Source organism: Seriola lalandi, unplaced genomic scaffold, assembly GCF_002814215.2.
Source record: "Seriola lalandi dorsalis isolate HSWRI2012SDOR001 ecotype SW California unplaced genomic scaffold, Sedor1 jcf7180002054590, whole genome shotgun sequence".
Classification (NCBI taxonomy): domain Eukaryota; kingdom Metazoa; phylum Chordata; class Actinopteri; order Carangiformes; family Carangidae; genus Seriola; species Seriola lalandi.
The window spans coordinates 581,654-598,381 of NW_019525143.1; the positions used below are offsets into that span (position 1 = coordinate 581,654).

The window sequence follows — 16,728 nt, forward strand, 5'->3', positions numbered from 1 at the left end:
CCTGAGCCGCCCCCCCCCCTGTGATGCGGGTAAAGGTGCATGATTCCGAAAACAACACCTTCAGATGGTTTTTAATAGGTCGAGTTTCTCTTCACAGTAAAAGCTTGAGTAATAACATCTCTCCATCTCTCTCTCTCTCTCTCTCTCTCTTTCTCTCTCTCTCTCTCTCTCTCTCTCCCTCTCTCTCTCTCTCTCTCTCTCTCTCTCTCTCTCTCTCTCTCTCTCTCTCTCTCTCTCCTCTCTCTCTCTCTCTCTCTCTCTCTCTCTCTCTCTCTCTCTCTCCATGTGTCCACCTTCACTGCCTGTAGCTGTTTGAATGTTCTTGTACTTTCACCCATGCGTATGTGGATTTTCATACTTTTATTCTGAAATGAGTCTTTCTGCTCAGTGAGTACTTTTACTTCAGGTACATTTTGATGCTAATACGTTTAGCCCACATGTACTGCACACTGCTCCTGGTTCTGTGGTTGTTGTGTGAACTGCAGCATCGACACCACTGTGGTGCTGTCCTTGGTCCTGGAACTGGTCCTGGATCTGGTCCTGGTCCTGGTCCTGGTCTGTTCCTCAGAGAGGTGTTTCATAAATTAGGCTCAGGAAAGCAGCTCTTATTTTGAAAAGCCTGCATTGAATTAACCAAACAAGCTGAACCAGGATTCACCGGCCTCCTACAACTGGTTTTGGGGCTGATGAGAGCAGACTCACTCAGGTCAGGTGGTTGTTACACTCTGACATCACACTGAACATTAACGTAGAGATGTGGATCTTTAAAGTGCGACATAGTAATAATAAACAGTTAATAAGCAGATCCAAGTGTTTGTTAATGTTTGTTTCCTGCTCTGACTCCTGGAGGCTGCTGGAGAAACACATCATGAACTGGAATAATATAAAATATGTAAAACACTGAACATTGATAAACACTTCAAATCTGCTTATTTTTGAACTAACATTAACGTGGGTTATAAAGCATTTATTACACGTTTATAGAGTGTTCATGAACATGCAATAAGGTAAAGAGTGATGCTGCAGCTACAGGTGAACGTTATCAGCTTTTTATTTTAATTATACAAAGTGCATCATGTGACAGAAATGAAGAGGAACCTTTGTCAGAACACTGTGTTGCAGCCAGGCAGATTGATTGTAACACAGGTCCAGGACCAGGTCCAGGACCAGGACCAGGTCCAGGACCAGGTCCAGGACCAGGACCAGGTCCATGTGGAGGGTCAGTGTCCTTTATGAAGTGGGAAATAAAGAATAAGACCTTGCAGGTGGTTCAGTCAATAAAACAGTGGAATGAGCCTTGAAGCAGTTCACCAGTGGAGCTTGTAAAAAACCCCCAGATCCCAGCAGCACTCAGGAGACGTGACCTGGTCTGGTCCCGTCCCTGGTCTGCCCCCCCCCCCCCCCCCCCCCCAGAGCTGTCAGCTGAGGACAGCTTGACGCTCAACAGAGGCCCACAGGTGTCCCAGAGATGGAGGATCATTGAAGCACGTGACTGTATCAATCAGTGCTTCATTGATTTCATTGTTTGATGTGAAGTTTTCTCTGAACTCTCAGACACATTAATAAAAATGAACCTGTTTGTTTTTAACGTTGTGTCACTTCAGTGAAGAGACAAATAACGAGGTGGAGAAAGACCAGCTGACACAGGACAGCTTTTTGATATTCAAAGTCCACTTATTCAGTTTCTCATGATGCCACACCTCATGGTCTTCATCTGTTTATAAATGAAAACATTATTAATATATTAAAAAATACATATGAAGAATATTTAATATTCACATCAGTGTCTGATCTCCACTCATTGGTGTCATGACTGTGTTCTATGATCCAATAATGATTTTTCCCACGTTATTGAAGTGACAGTAAACACAACTTGGACCAACAACAGTACAACAGCTTCTGCAGCAGTAAATCATGTAAACTGTTGTTGTTCTGTAATATTCGGCACATTGTCCCACAGTGTTTGACAGAGTGGGTCTGTGGAGGATCTTTAAACCTCAGCTGCAGGTCTGTGCAGGTGTGCTTCACCTGCTGAAAGAGATCAAAGCTAATGAAGCGTGTGGGTCAGAAGTAGTTTCAATTAATTTCTAATGAATTAACGAGGAGCTCTCAGCATCTGACGTCCATGTGACAGAATTCTGACGAGGCTGTAATTGATATTTTAATAATGATAATAATGATGAATGAGAGGACAGTTGAACCTGCAGAGAATCATCAGCTGAACCTGCAGCTTCACACTGGCTCGCCGCTCTCGTCCAGCTGTGCTCAGAGAAACATCTGTCCACAGCAGACACACCCGGTCAGAGAGCAGCTGGTGGAGACCAAACACAGAGCGGGAACAGTGGATCATCATGTCGATCTGTAGCTGCTGGACGTGGAGATAAGAGACAAGTTCAACAGTGACAGTGAGGAAAGGGTCAGGAAGTACAGACCGGTTCATCTGCAGCGGCGTCACCTGCACAGATTCATCATGGCTGCCGGCTTCAATCATACAAATACAAAACATGTTTTTCTGAAATTCTACCAACAGTTTTCTTCTAGAGGAGAAAATCCTCTGTTTCCAATGTTTCAATCTTGAAGCTGAAATCATAACTCACTCCTGCTGAAAACAAGTCGACAAAGAAATAAATCACCTTTCACCTGCAGATTTAACTAATAAAAATATAAATATATATATAAATATATTGATTATATAAATGTAATCAATATACCAGATGCACACAGCTCCTCTCCAGTCGACTGAAAGGCCCCTCCCCCTGACTAGTGACATCACCGATGACCTCAGCAGGAGCACAAAAGGAGGAAGTGTTTGGTCGCCGCCCCTTTTAAAACGCACACGGTGGGTAAAACCAGAGATGAAACCCAGAGGCGGGGCCTGAGCTGAGGCACAGGTACACTCACCTGTGTGGATGTAAGAAGAGAGTTGATACCTGGAACAGATAAACAGAGGTGTGGTCTGTGAGGTAGACATGGGATCTCTTGAGTTTGTTGAGTTGTTTCTGCTGATCTGAAACATGCAGACACACCTTAAAGGAGTCAGGCATCAGAAGAGCAAGAGGCCGGTTTCATGTCTGATTTTAATCCATGTTTTACATTTTGTCCCCATTAAAAGCAGCTGAGCTAAGCTAGCTGCGAGCAGTTGTCTGCAGTGTAGCTGCGGATGTTCAGACAGCTGTCACTAGATCAATGTGATAATGAGGAAAAGTTACAAACAGGAGGATCCTGAGTGAAGCAGACTCCTTTTCCCTCTGGTTTCTAAGTGGATTTCTGCAGCTTTATTCTGGAGGGACATCAGAGATAATGATATCCACAGGAAGTGGAAGTCACACAGAATCACATCATTATGTGATTCATACCTGTGTGTTCAGGTCTGACTGAGTTAGGACTTATTTTTTACTCTAATTCACCTCACAGTATCTTTTCCTCCCCTCCAGTATCTTTTGACTTTGTCCAGAGAGATCATTAAGTAGGGCTCCTAGTGATAAGACAAGACCCCCCAAACATCTCAGAAACAGAGGAACTGCTGCTTAGGAATCGTGCCATAATTACAGCTCGGCTGATAAATGATTGACAGCTTTGCAGAAGTGCTGTGTTGAAATATTTTACGCTCAGCCTGACTGAGAAATGGTTCTCACAGCTTGTTGTGGGACGGCAGCGTTTCTGTCGCAGCCTCCTTGTTCTTCTTCTTTAAGCAGAGCTCTGATACGTGTCCATTAAACCGGTTCTGGCTGTGAGCTGAAAGCAGCCTGGCACCGACGGTTCCTCCCGTAGAGGCAGACACTGAGAGTTTCCAGGAGCCAGAACACAGGGAAGTCACACAGGGAAGGCCCAGGGCTGGACCGGCTGCGAGGTGCGACTGTAATGAGGCTTTTTACAGCACAGATTGATTATTGATATCTCATGGTCATTAATTTGTTTCCAGACTTCACTGTGTATCTGCAGTAAAACATCAACATGTTCAATAAATAAGAACAACAAGTTACGTCACATAAAAACAGTGAATGTGCATCAGCTGCTTGTTCACATGACCCTTTCACAGGTGAGTGCACCTGTACATTATAACACGTTAACTCCACAACTCTTTAGAGTTTCTCCAGACGTGTTTTAAATCCTCTGCTGTGATTCAGATGTAGTTTCACATGTTTTCATCTCCTCTCACTTCCTGGTTGATAAACCTGGATCAGGCCTTGAGCCCCGCCCACCACCTGCTGGCTCCAGGTGGACAGGTGACAGAGCAGAGAGCATCAAGATGGTGAGAGGAGGAAACATCAGAGAGACTCAGCCACATGTTTGAGCCTCAGTCAGACCCAGACTCAGAGGAGGAGTCTGAGACCAGAACCAGAGACTAGCAGACGGGTCAGAACCGTTAGCTAGTTAGCATCTTTTATGTGTTTATGTTGTTTGTTAGCTTGTATCTGGCAGTGGCCGACACAGTGTTAGCGTCTGTGCTAATGCTAACTCTCACTCTGTACTGACAAGGTTTCAGGTGTATTTAGCCCCGCCCCCTGTCCCCACAAGCTGACAGGATTGGTTCCTGAGGTTTGTGACGTATGAAACCCTGAATCTGTTATGAGACTGTCATTGGTTCACTGCAGTTCAAGGAGGAGACACTGAGTCATGGTGCTGATGATTGATTCATCGTCATATGTCTGTATTATATAAAAACATCATGTGGACGTTAACGAGGTGATAATAATAATAACGACTCTCACAGATGAACTCGGCCACAGACGCTCATCAAGCCTCATTAGCCGTCTAATCCCTCATTCCTGTACGTCTCTGTCTCTGCAGATGTGTGTGTGTGTGACTCGGAGCTGGGCCCCCCCGGGTGGAGGGAACCTCTGGACTGCGTCCGAGCCTCTGAACTGTGCAACCAGAACAGCCAGTGCAGCTCGCGGTACCGGATCATGCGCCAGTGCCTGTCCGGGGGGGACAAGGAGCGCAGCGCCATGCTGGCCTCCAAGGAGTGCCAGGGGGCGCTGGAGGTGCTGCAGGACTCGCCGCTGTACGACTGCCGCTGCAAGAGAGGCATGAAGAAGGAGCTGCAGTGTCTGCAGAACTACTGGAGCATCCACATGGGCCTGACTGAGGGTAAGCCTCCGACTCTGAGCCGTGTGCAGTTAATTAAACGTCCTGATTCCTCCTCATGTCTGAGCTGTGAGCTGCACATTCAACAACCTGCTCCTGTTTTTATTTTCCTGAGGTCACATAGTGTGTTGTTGTGTTGATTGTTGTGTGTCATGAACCCTCAGATCATCAGTCACAAGTAAAAAGTATTTGTCATAAAAATCTAAATCACGTCCTCGAGGTCGTATCCCTCCGCCACTCAGACTAGTTCCAGGTCACTTCCTGTTTATCCAGAGCCAGAGAAGATATGAACCATCTGTGTGAAATTTCATAACTGCTGTGAAGTCTTGAGTAATGTCAAAAAGTGTTTTGTGAGGTCACCACGACCTTGACCTTTGACTTTCAGCCACCAACGTTTAATCAGTTCCTCCTCGAGTCCGAGTTAATGTTTGTGTTAAATTTGAAGAAGTTCCGTCGAGGTGTTTCAGAGATATCGTGTCCACGAGAATGAGACATGAAAACAAGATGGCTGACTGTTGACAGCACAGAGGAATAAAAACAAGCAAATAAGTGACATCATCAGTAAGAGTCAGTGATGTAGAGAGGAGCTCGGTGACAACCTCCGCTCTGCTGCCACTTCCTCAAACAGGACAGGTGCGCTGCTTCGCAGACCGCACCTGTCGCACCTGAGGTGCAAACAAGTGGAGAAAGTGGTCTGTTGCTGTTGCTCTTATTTTGAAGGGAAACCCCACCAGTGTGTGTTCCCAGGTGTTAGGGAGTTCTGCTGCTTGTGTGAAGACAGCTGTGTCTCCAGGTGGAGCAGTGTGAAGTCTGAGTGACGTCCTCAGGTGATGTCACCTGAGTCAGAGTGAGGTCTGAAGACAAGTTTGAAAAGTAAAAGTAATGTGGGGAAAGTTGTTTCTGCCCAAGGCTCTAGTATACAATAGCACCTCCTGTAAACACACCTCAATCTCCACCAGACTGTCAGAGGTCCAGGTGCATTGTGGGTAACGTAGACATTCATGTTTTGACAAAGAAGCAGGATGTGTGGAATAAAGAAAAGACAGGGAGCTCTGGTGCCGCTGCATCGATTTTCATCTTTCTTTTTATAAACAGAGTCTGACCGTGAAACAGGAACGCTGGGCTAGGCCACTGTGGTTGTTGTTGTTGTTGTTGTTGTTGTTGTTGTTGTTGTTGTTGTTGTTGTTGTTGTTGTGATGTGCTGTGGGATGTTTAAAAGAACAAATGAGCACATCACATGAAACCTGGTCTGAGTGCAGAGCTGCTGCTGTTTCCAGTCGCTCCAGACACCTGGCTAATGCCTGTGGTTGGTTCAGGTCCCAGTGCTGGTCCTGCACCGTGTTCTGTGTGTGTCAGCACTGACGACAGGACACACACACACACACACACACACACACACACACACACACGCATGCATGCACACAGGGTGTTTGCTGGCCTAGTTCAGGTCTCAGCAGTGGCAGAGCTCATTAAGAGCCTCTCTCTTTGTTCTCCATTCCACTAAGGATGTCTTTGTAACGCCAGCAAGGTTCACAAAGCCCCTGCATCACACACACACACACTCACACTTACACACACACACACACACTTACACACTTGACGGCCACACGCAGGACATACGTTTAACCCAGACAAAGTTTTAATGTACAGAAACACAAACCCTTTGTCTCAGTTTTTTGTTGTGTGTGTGTGTGTGTGTGTGTGTGTGTGTGTGTGTGACACATTGTGAAACTGACAAACTGAAGAAGAAAACCATTTAAAGCAAAGATATGTCGAACAGAGAAGAGGTCTCACTTCATAAATCCTTCATATTTAGTGTGTGTGTGTGTGTGTGTGTGTGTGTGTGTGTGTGTGTGAAGAGTAGCGGTGAACGAACAAACATCTGAAAGAATCAGTCAAAGCGGCAGTAAAAGGAAATATCAAAACTTCCAGTCTGGACTTTCAAAATAAAATCAGAGTGGCAACAGGAAGTGGAGATTTGTGACTTGGTGTCCAGGCAACACAACTAGTCATGTGATCACACGACGGTCACACCAAAGACTCAGTTACATTAGCCGCTACTAGCATAGCTCACCCCAATCTCTGACCCAACTGCCAGCAGCAGAGTTGCATTGTGGGTAATGTAGGTGGCAGGTTTTGGTTGTCTTTCATCAGTGCTACAGTGCTCATGGACAAAGTTTTAAATAGTGGAAAATTAGAGCTGAACAATTTGCAAAAAAAATAATTTTATGATTAAATTTAATTTTTGCATTTTTATTTTCACTGAAAAAATGTAAAATGATGACGATGTGATTTCTGTTGGTCTCGTACCAAACAAATATGTTTCTTTTGAATCTGGAGAATATGATTTGTCTCAGTCGCTGTGCTAACAATGCTAATGCTAACAATGTGACACATTACAGAGATTTGGGTATCGCACTTGACCACGTTGAGATTTGGACGATGTCTGGATGAGTTGTGCAGCTGTAGTGTGAACACACAGACCTGGTGTCGTACTGTTGGACTGTGTGTGAGGGAAACTTGAGAATGTGGATGAAAAACTGTGAAACCATGAGACTCAGAGAGGAAACTGCTCTCGATTAAAGGACTTGACAATCTGCTGCTCATAAAGAAATCTAATTGCACTGCTTCATATTTTTCTTCCAAAAACCTTGAGCAGATAATCATTTGCACCAGTTACATCTGAAACTCTGTATCTGACGGACAATGGCAGCAGCAGCCGGCTGCGTTAATGAACACTGAGGAAAAGTACAAGCCCTTTCTGAGGGTTTAGTGGGCAGAGTTTCAAGGGCACAGGTAGATGGGTTTGTTTTGAATACAGCCTTGAGTCATCAAACGGACGGTGTGAGCCCAGCGTCGGTCTGTGAGCAGATACAGTACATCAGTGTGATTACAAAGAGGCTTAAAATAATCTTTGTTTCTGAGAGAAAATTCCCTGTGCTGCCGGTTAATTACAGTACAGACGGTTTCATATACACAGCGTCGGATGGAAACTTTAATTTCCAGCTATATTTTTCTTTTCATGTGACAATGAACAAAAAGTTTTTTCTCCTTCTTTTCATCTGTGTCTCATTCATGCATGAATATTTAACAAAGCAGGAGAGGATTTGTTGGCTTTTCAGCTTAAAGCTTAGAACAGAATCCAGACAGAGAGAACAGGTGAGACTGAAATAATTCACAACTTCCTCTCGGTCCAAGGTTAAAGATCTGTTCCAGCAGAGCAGATGAAAGCCACGCCGAGATTGAATTTAGACGAGCTTTTAAACCTGGACAAGTGATGAGTGACGGTGTGTGTTAGAAACATTAAACATGACAAATGTTTTCAGTATTCGAAACAAGATTTTAAAGAAGCTCTTTCTGCCGCTGAGAGAAAGTTAGAAACACAGAAACGTGTCTTCAAACCACGTCCCAGAAAGAGACTGAACAGCAGCGATGGATCATTTTTACAGGCTGTATGAAGCTGATTGTTCTGAGGGAGTTCATGACATCTGACGAGTCCTCACTCTGGTTTAGTTTGTCTAACAATGTTTTAGAAGAGAAGTGTGGATGAAAGGCCGTCGACAGAATCTGAGGTAGTCATCTGGTTCTGGTTCAGGTTCAAGTTATGGTTCTGGTTCAGGTTCTGGGTTAATGCAGCATGTGTGACCTTCTGGTTTTTCATTATGATTCAATTAACAATAGATTACTGGATTTATGAGCAGTCCCACAACCTCATGCTAACGTTCATGCTAACGTTCTGGGTCAGACCAGCATCAGTCTGATGTCCTCCCATCTCCCTCTGTCTCCGTCTCCTGCTGTCTCTTGTCTCTGAGGTGGAGCAGAGACAGAGCGGCTTCAGTACAGCTGATGGAGACACACAGCTGTTCGGCGTTCTCCGGTTTGGACTGTCTCTCCCCTCTGTCTCCTGTCTCCTCGTGTCTCCTCACACTGCAGCACACGAGATGAGGGAATAATCTCCCACATGTTGCAGCTTCTCACAGATGACAGGACGCTGACTCTGTGAAACTTTATCCCTCAGTTGAACAGGTGGAGCTCACCTGAGAGCTGCCGGTGGTCAGAGGAGCCGAGGTCACGTCTCTGGCGGTTGTAGGTGTCTGTCATGTGACGTCACACCTCCTTCAGAGAATCAGCTGACTTAATGAAGAGAGTTCAGAGAGGCAGCAGCTTCCAGGTTTCAGCTTCCACTGAATCTGTGATTACCCAGCAGATCCTCAGAGAGAGGGGAAGGTGCTGAGGGGGGGTGGGGGTGGAGATGACTAATGAGCTGAGGGACAGGAAATTGATTGTGGGTGGATGTAGCGGAGTCTGGAGATGGAGAACCAGACTCGTTCCCGAAACCTTTTTTCTTTCTTTGTTTCTTTATATTCTCTCCGTGAGGCCCACCGACTCATTACGTCTCTACCTGCTTTCATGTGAGAAGAAACACCGAACACAAACACAGAAAGCCTCTGCCCTCGGCTGTGTGCGGAGAAGTTGGTAAATTGTTGAAAGGAAAACGTGTGAAAGAGGTCATGGAAGTGTGTTTCACACGCACTCTGCCTCGAGGACGGGCGGCCGCTCACCACCGCTTCTCAGGAGTCCGTGCAGATCCTTCACACTCCAGTGGGTCCGACTGTACACCCAGGGTGGGATTCATCGGTTCGTTTTAGTCCTGAGAGCTTTCCTCCGCTAACGCTACAAGTGAAGCTCACAAAGAGAGTAGTCAGTTACTTCAGGTTTATTCAGTTTGATTTGGAGATTTAAAACAACCACAAAGAGACAATGACTTTGCTGTGTTGTGTGTCTTTCAGTCTGGGGGGTCTTGACATATTGTAGAAGAGGTGGGGGCCTTTGTTTGTCTCATCAGGATGTTTGGAGTCACAAACGTCAGCTATTTGTTGATATTAGCTCATAGTAGAATAATTAAAGTTGCTCATATATTACTAATAAACGGTGTAAGTATTAATAATGTCCAGGTTATTAAAGTTCAGCCTTTGTCTTGACCTCGTCTCTGCTCAACAGTTTTTCTTGCTCCTCATTCTGGATTCATCAGCTCCTGTGTGCCAAACAGATTTTCCGCCCTCCTGCGTCGTCGTCGGCAGCAGACTTTCATTTAGGTAAACAGGCTGAATCTATGACATCTCAACAAATTAGGAGGCGTGAGACGCTCGGCTCTCTTCTCCGCTGCCCTACTTTATCCTCCAGCCTGATAAAACGCCTGTTTTTAAATATAAATCCTGTCTCTTCCAGCTTCACGCCCCGACGCTCGCAGGCTCATCATCCGTCCTCGTCTCTGTTCGCAGTGATTGTGAACGTTACTCAGCAGCCTGTAGGTGAACATGAGAACCACTGAGAACCACAGAGAGCAGGGTTCTGCAGAGATCACTGATGCTTTTATTCATTATTTCAGCTGGAGAACCAGCAAATACACCAGAACCAGAACCAGAACCAGGACTGAGAGCAGGTCCCAGGAGTCCAGGACTGTTTGTTTCAACACATTTTATTTATGACTTCCTCTGGCCTGAAGAGGCAGGATACGAACAGTTAACACGTTTCCTTAATCACCTTTTCATCTGATCAGTCGGAGAGGAAGTGAACACTGACGACTCTCCTCTACAGGAAGTAGCTCAGGTTTGTCCAGGAAGTCGCTGGATTTGAAGCCGGATTCTTTTCTTGAAAATAAGTCACTAAAGGGTCTGAACAGTTTCAAATCTTTTATTTCAGGCCACTTCACCGTCACAGACTAATGTCCTGCGTCAGAATCAAACCATGAGAGTTTCGCTCCCGTCGTCTCCATCACCTGGCGTCAGGTGATCAGAGGTCAGAGCTTCTTCAGTCGTAAAATCAAACATGTTTAATATTATCATGAGCTTTTAGTCTGGGCTCGTCCAGACTCTGACATTCAAAACATATTTATAAATAATGAGGAAGAAAATTTCAAGGAGCAAAAATTTTGGGAAAATTTTTCTTCCTGTGAATTTCCTCCTGGAGCATGATGGGAAATAATCTCAAAGGAATCTAGTCTTGTAAATAGTGACCCCTGAACTAAACTAACCTAGACTAAAGTAGACTAGACTAAACTAGACTGGACTAAAGTAGACTAAGCTAAACTAAAGTAGACTAGACTAAACTAGACCAGACTAAACTAAACTAAAGTTGACTAAACTAAACTAGACTAAACTACACTAAAATAAAGTGGACTAAAGTAGACTAAATTAAACTAAACCAGACTAACCTCTAGTTACAGATTAATTTGAAAGACAAATACCTTAATTCAAGCTTTAACACATTTTATTTCTGTGATTAACTTAATTATAAACATTTATCAATAACTTATAAACAGCTGATAAATAACTGATAAACAGCTGATAAATAACTGATAAACAGCTGATAAATAACTGATAAACAGCTGATTAACAACTGATAAACAATTGATAAACAGCTGATAAACAACTGATAAACAGCTGATAAATAACTGATAAACAGCTGATGAAAACTAAGTGTGTGGGCGGGTAAAATAATGTGTTGCTAATTTTTGTGACGACATTAATCACCTCGGCTTTAAAGGAAGGAGTCTGCGGGCTGTTTAATGGGGGGGGCTGATTAAACGGGGGGGGCAGAGGGACGGAGCAGCTGAGGGGAGCAGGAAGGATCAGTGCAGATAAAAGACTGATATCCAGAGAATTAGATCAAAGTGTGATGACAGCAGATGACGGAGGAAGAGGCAATTTGAGGATGAGGAACAGAAAAAGGAGGAAATGGAAGAGAGCAGGGAGAGATCAGAAAGATGAGATGTGATAGGGAAGGGGGGGGCGGAGGGGGGGGGGCAGATCAAACTTCCATTTGTCTGTTTTCTGACACACTTTGTGTTCATTAAGGACGAGGTTAAACCACTGACTTCCTGTTTAAACCGCCCAGTGGAGGATCATTTGTTGTCGTTTCAGAGGTTTGAACTCAGAAACTTTTATTGTGAAGTTGGACGGTGTGTTCATTGAATCACTGTCTGACTCTCTCACATTCTCCCATAATGCACCAGTGCTGTGCCCCTGATGTGAGGCGTTGGGCTGGTGTGTGCTGTGATGTTTGTTGTTTGCCGCTCCATTAAACCACGCTCCAATGGCCATCATTACCCTGTTTAGAGAGAGTGTGTGTGTGTGTGTGTGTGTGTGTGTGTGTGTGTGTGTGTGTGTGTGCGTGTGCGTGTGCGTGTGTGTGACACATTGTGAAACTGACAAACTGAAGAAGAAAACCATTTAAAGCAAAGATATGTCGAACAGAGAAGAGGTCTCACTTCATAAATCCTTCATATTTAATGTAAATATTTATATGTATGTCAGTGTTCTGCAGCTGTGGCAGGGACACACACACCAGTAAACTAAACTAGTCTGAACTCAACTAGACTAAACTTAACTAGTGTAAACTAGACTAAACTTAACGAGTGTAAACTAGACTAAACTAAGCTGAACTACATTAAACTAGAATAAACTAGACTGAACTAGACTAGACTAGAGTAAACTAGACTAGACTAAAAAAAACCTAAGCTAGTGTAAACTAGACTAAACTAGATTAAACTAGACTGAACTACACTAGACTAGAGTAAACTACACTAGACGATCCAGGTCAGCTGATGTGTCTGTTAGTGGCTGAGTGACTGACTCCTCCTCTCCTGTCTCGTCCTCGTCTCTGTCCCTCAGACGTTTTCTGCTCCGCTGCATAAAGTGAAAAGTTTAGAGACAGTCCAGAGTCGAGTGGACGGCTCCATCACAGAGGACACTCCCCTCTCTGAGGACAGTTTGTGTGTGACACAGTTTAGTGCCAAGGTGTGGAAAAGATTTCAGTGGCTGAGTGAAAACTTTGAGCTGCTGGTGGAGCAGCATGAAAACTCAGGGAGACGAGTCGTTATCGTGTGAGAAGTTAAAATCATTGAATGTTGTGTTCACGTCTTCATCAGGCCTCGACTGCTCTGATCCTGGAGTCAGCTCAGTGTGTGTGTGTGTGTGTGTGTGCAGCATGATCTTCATCAGGTCCTTCATCCTCCACGTTGTATCATGGATGAACTGGCGTCTCACCTGAGTCACCGTTCTTCTTCTTGCATCAATAATCGGTTCAATAGAGAAAATATATGAAGGAAATGACAGAAACAGAAGAAGAGTTGATTATCACCGTCATCTCAGAATAAAAGAGTGAAGACAGACGACATGAAACGATGTAAAGTGCCAACAGGTAACCTCAGGATCAGATCCTCACACGTGGCGTTTAAAGGATCCTCTGTGTAGAGTGTGATTCTCTCCGCCGCCGCCGCCGTCCTTATCAGCACGCGTCAGATCCAGAGGCAGATGGGGGTGAAATGGAGGCTGCTTCAGAGCGTCGTGGCCTTTCTCACAACTTCACTTAACTCTTGGAGAGAGGAGAGCGACGCAGGTGAACGACGGCTGAGAGGAGAAGAAGAAGATAATTCACTTCCTCTCTAATCGATTTGATACACTCATGAAAAGCTTTGATATATAAAAAAAACCCACCGTTTTCACAGATTTTAATCCCTTTGAGAAACAGAACTGGGACAAAAACAGTAAAATGGAGAGTGTTTGCCACATCAAAGCGTGACAGGTGATCAGGCTGCACACGTTTGTTCTCAGGAAAATAAAGCGTTTGAGGCTCAGTGACGACACACGGTTTATAATTATCGGTTTATCAGGAGGAGAAGTCTGTCTGAGAGGCGAGGGAGGACGGAGAGCGGGGGTGTCATCGTGCAGCGTCAGTCATGGCGAGCTCTCCCAGTTCCTCACCTCTGCTCCGAGCTCGTGGTGGGACCACAACACTTTACCGCCCACGGTTCCTGCTGCTGCCGTGGACACGCTAAAACCGCAGCGACCGCCGCACGGCGTGCAGAGGGCGTCAGGTGAGGTGACTCAGCCTGAGCGGGAAGCAGCCGAGAGGATTTCTTCAGCCACTGTAGCAGCTGGTGATGTGGACTGGTGTTAACCCTCTGGAGTCCATTCAGATTTTTATATTCATTCATTTGTGTGTTTGTGTTGCTTGTTAAATCAACAGAAGTCTGACAAGTTATAAACAGCTTATTAAAACACAGGCACCTGTGAAGATGATTCTTTAGTCACAATCGATCCAAATATTATCATAGAAAACTATTATTAAACTGTTGTTTTATTATTTGTACACACTAAAACAGCAGGAATATGTAAGAAATGAAACTATAATACAGTCAGTTTACATGTGAAGGGATTTCATTTGTTTCACTAAAATGATAAATCATGGAAAATATGAACGAGACTCATCAGCACTTTGAACTGATCTGATCTGATAAAGTTATAGTTATGTAAATGAAACGGTGTCCAGAGTCTCCAGATGTTAAACTGGTACCAGCTCCTGATTGGCCGCCAGCAGCAGACTCGAACCGTTAATTTCTCCTTTCCTTTCATAAAGGAGATAAAACAGGAAGCACTGACGCTCCTCTCCTCATCTCTCATCATGGCTGCCGCTCAGACACTTCAGGTCACTTCCACCACAGTCCTGCTCTCCAGAGGATGAACCCTCCGCCTCTTTATTTTTATTTTTATTTTTTTTTGATCAATTATTTCTTGCATAGAGGAAGTAACAATATAAAATTGGAAATTATTATATGACGGACGTGAAATGTCTGAAGTCCTCCTCGCTCCTTCTACGAGCAGCAAAGAGAAAACAAATCACAAAACAAAGAAATAAGTAATAATAATAATTTTAGAAAATTAATAATAAATAATGATAATAATTACAGAATATGAACAAACAAGAAAAAATAGAAATAAAATAGTAAATATAAAAGTAATAAGTTATGAATCCCCTGTAATAATCTTGTTGATGACATCATCTTCCTCAGACGTCGCGTTGTCTAATGGAGCTCGGCTGCTGGACGCGTCCTCTGGGACGACTCCTCCCCCCCGGACGCCGCTCGCTTCTCTTCGCGGTGACGGTTCTGGACTTTGTGACTGTGATCGTCCACGTTTCCATTGAAATGCAATTATAAAGTCATTAAGACAATAGTATGGAAGAGGCAGAGCTCAAGTAAACAGCAAACTCCAATTATGTTAATGTGATTGACTCGTTAATCAGAGTAATCATAAACACGCCATGATACCATATGTGGAGTTCACTGATGTTTTCATCAGCTGAAACTACGACACATCTGTGTGGACGAGTCTTCAGGATTATCTGCTGAAGTTCAAACGTCTTTATCGGGTCGATTTTCTCACTAAACTCATTAATTTTCTGTCGATCATGTAACAAACTTATCAGCAGATCAACTCACTGAAACGTTTCCTCATGACGCGTCGGGACAAATCAGAACCTGCCGCTGTTAATACCCATTCAGTCACATGTGAATGCACCTTGATGGATGGACGAGCAGAGACGGATGAGGACACGCTGTGAGTGATGTGTTCAAACACCGAGCGTCACAGTTTGAATCATGTGAGATGAAGAGAAGCAGCTTTTACATTTTCTGAATTTCTCTCTGAGCTGAAGACGAGAAAAAACCGTCCTCGTCCTTTTACACCTCTGTCAACACAAAATAAGGTCAGATTCATGATGCCACTGTGTGTCGGGACAGATCCAATGGGAGGGGGGGTGCAGGAAAACTGGTTAGCGAGGAAGCTAGCTAGTTAGCTAAAAGTGAAGTGGATAAATGGCAGAAATATTTATCTATAAGAGATGATAAGTAACTACAAAAGTAATTTTAAACAACACAGAGGTTTGATTTCTGCTTCAGTATTCAGAGATGTCCTTTAGCATGAGGGCTAACCTGTGAGTTTTACAAAGGTAATGCTATCTCACTTAGCAAGTCTGACTGCTAATCCAAGCAGCACAGAGATGCTAACGTTACCTCATACATTAGCATCAGAACTGACTTCCACACATCAGACGTGCTTGTGACTTTTAACCACAAAATAATGTTGCAAGCTAATGATATGCTAACTCTTGTCCTTGGAAATAGTGCTACATTACAGCTAGCATTAGCAGCTAACATTAGAGCAGAGAAACACTACTATTGGCTGACTGTTTTCTGAGTGATCCAATAAAAATAAAGCAGATTTCAGGTAAAAACACTCAGAGAAACCAAATCCCGCAAGGTTTGGATGGTGGGTCCAGGTGGGCGGGGCTTGGTGACTGCTTCGTTGTGACATCACAAAGTTCCAGAAGTCCTGACGGCTGGTTTTAAGGCTCAGTTTCTGAATACAGGCTGTGTGCATTTCTCTGTGGACTGAGGCTTTGATACTTTCACAGTATTAATATAGAAGCTAGAGCTGATCTATAATCACACTACACATGGACACACACCTTTACACTGGAGGAGCTTTAAATAAATTACTGATTAGTGAGCAGAAAAAGTTATTTAAATTATTAGAAAATTGTCTGTGATTTTGAATGAGGTTTTCTTCTGGAAAGGAGGTCGACAGGTGGACAATTACAAACACTGACACACCTGCTGTGACTAGTTATTGTTGCAAAGCCATGGTTGGACAATCAAAATTAGGGGGAGGGGCTTAGCAAATGTTAGGTTGTGATACTCTTCAGATAAAAAGATGATTACCACTGTCCTGTCTCTTGTCCTCTCCTCCGTCTCCTGTTAGTCTCATTTGTTTTCTCCTCGTTTCCCTCCCCTCCTCA

The 16,728-nt window shown here is 44.1% G+C and overlaps 1 protein-coding gene across 1 annotated transcript in view; it reads left to right on the forward strand.

Moving 5' to 3' along the window:
- Positions 1 to 16,728, forward strand: part of gfra2b (GDNF family receptor alpha 2b) — a 77,868-nt gene that overhangs the window by 559 nt on the left and 60,581 nt on the right. The window contains exon 2 of the mRNA XM_023419030.2: positions 4,792 to 5,091. Within this exon, the coding sequence (XP_023274798.1) occupies positions 4,792 to 5,091 (300 nt within the window). The remainder of the gene's footprint in view (positions 1 to 4,791; positions 5,092 to 16,728) is intronic.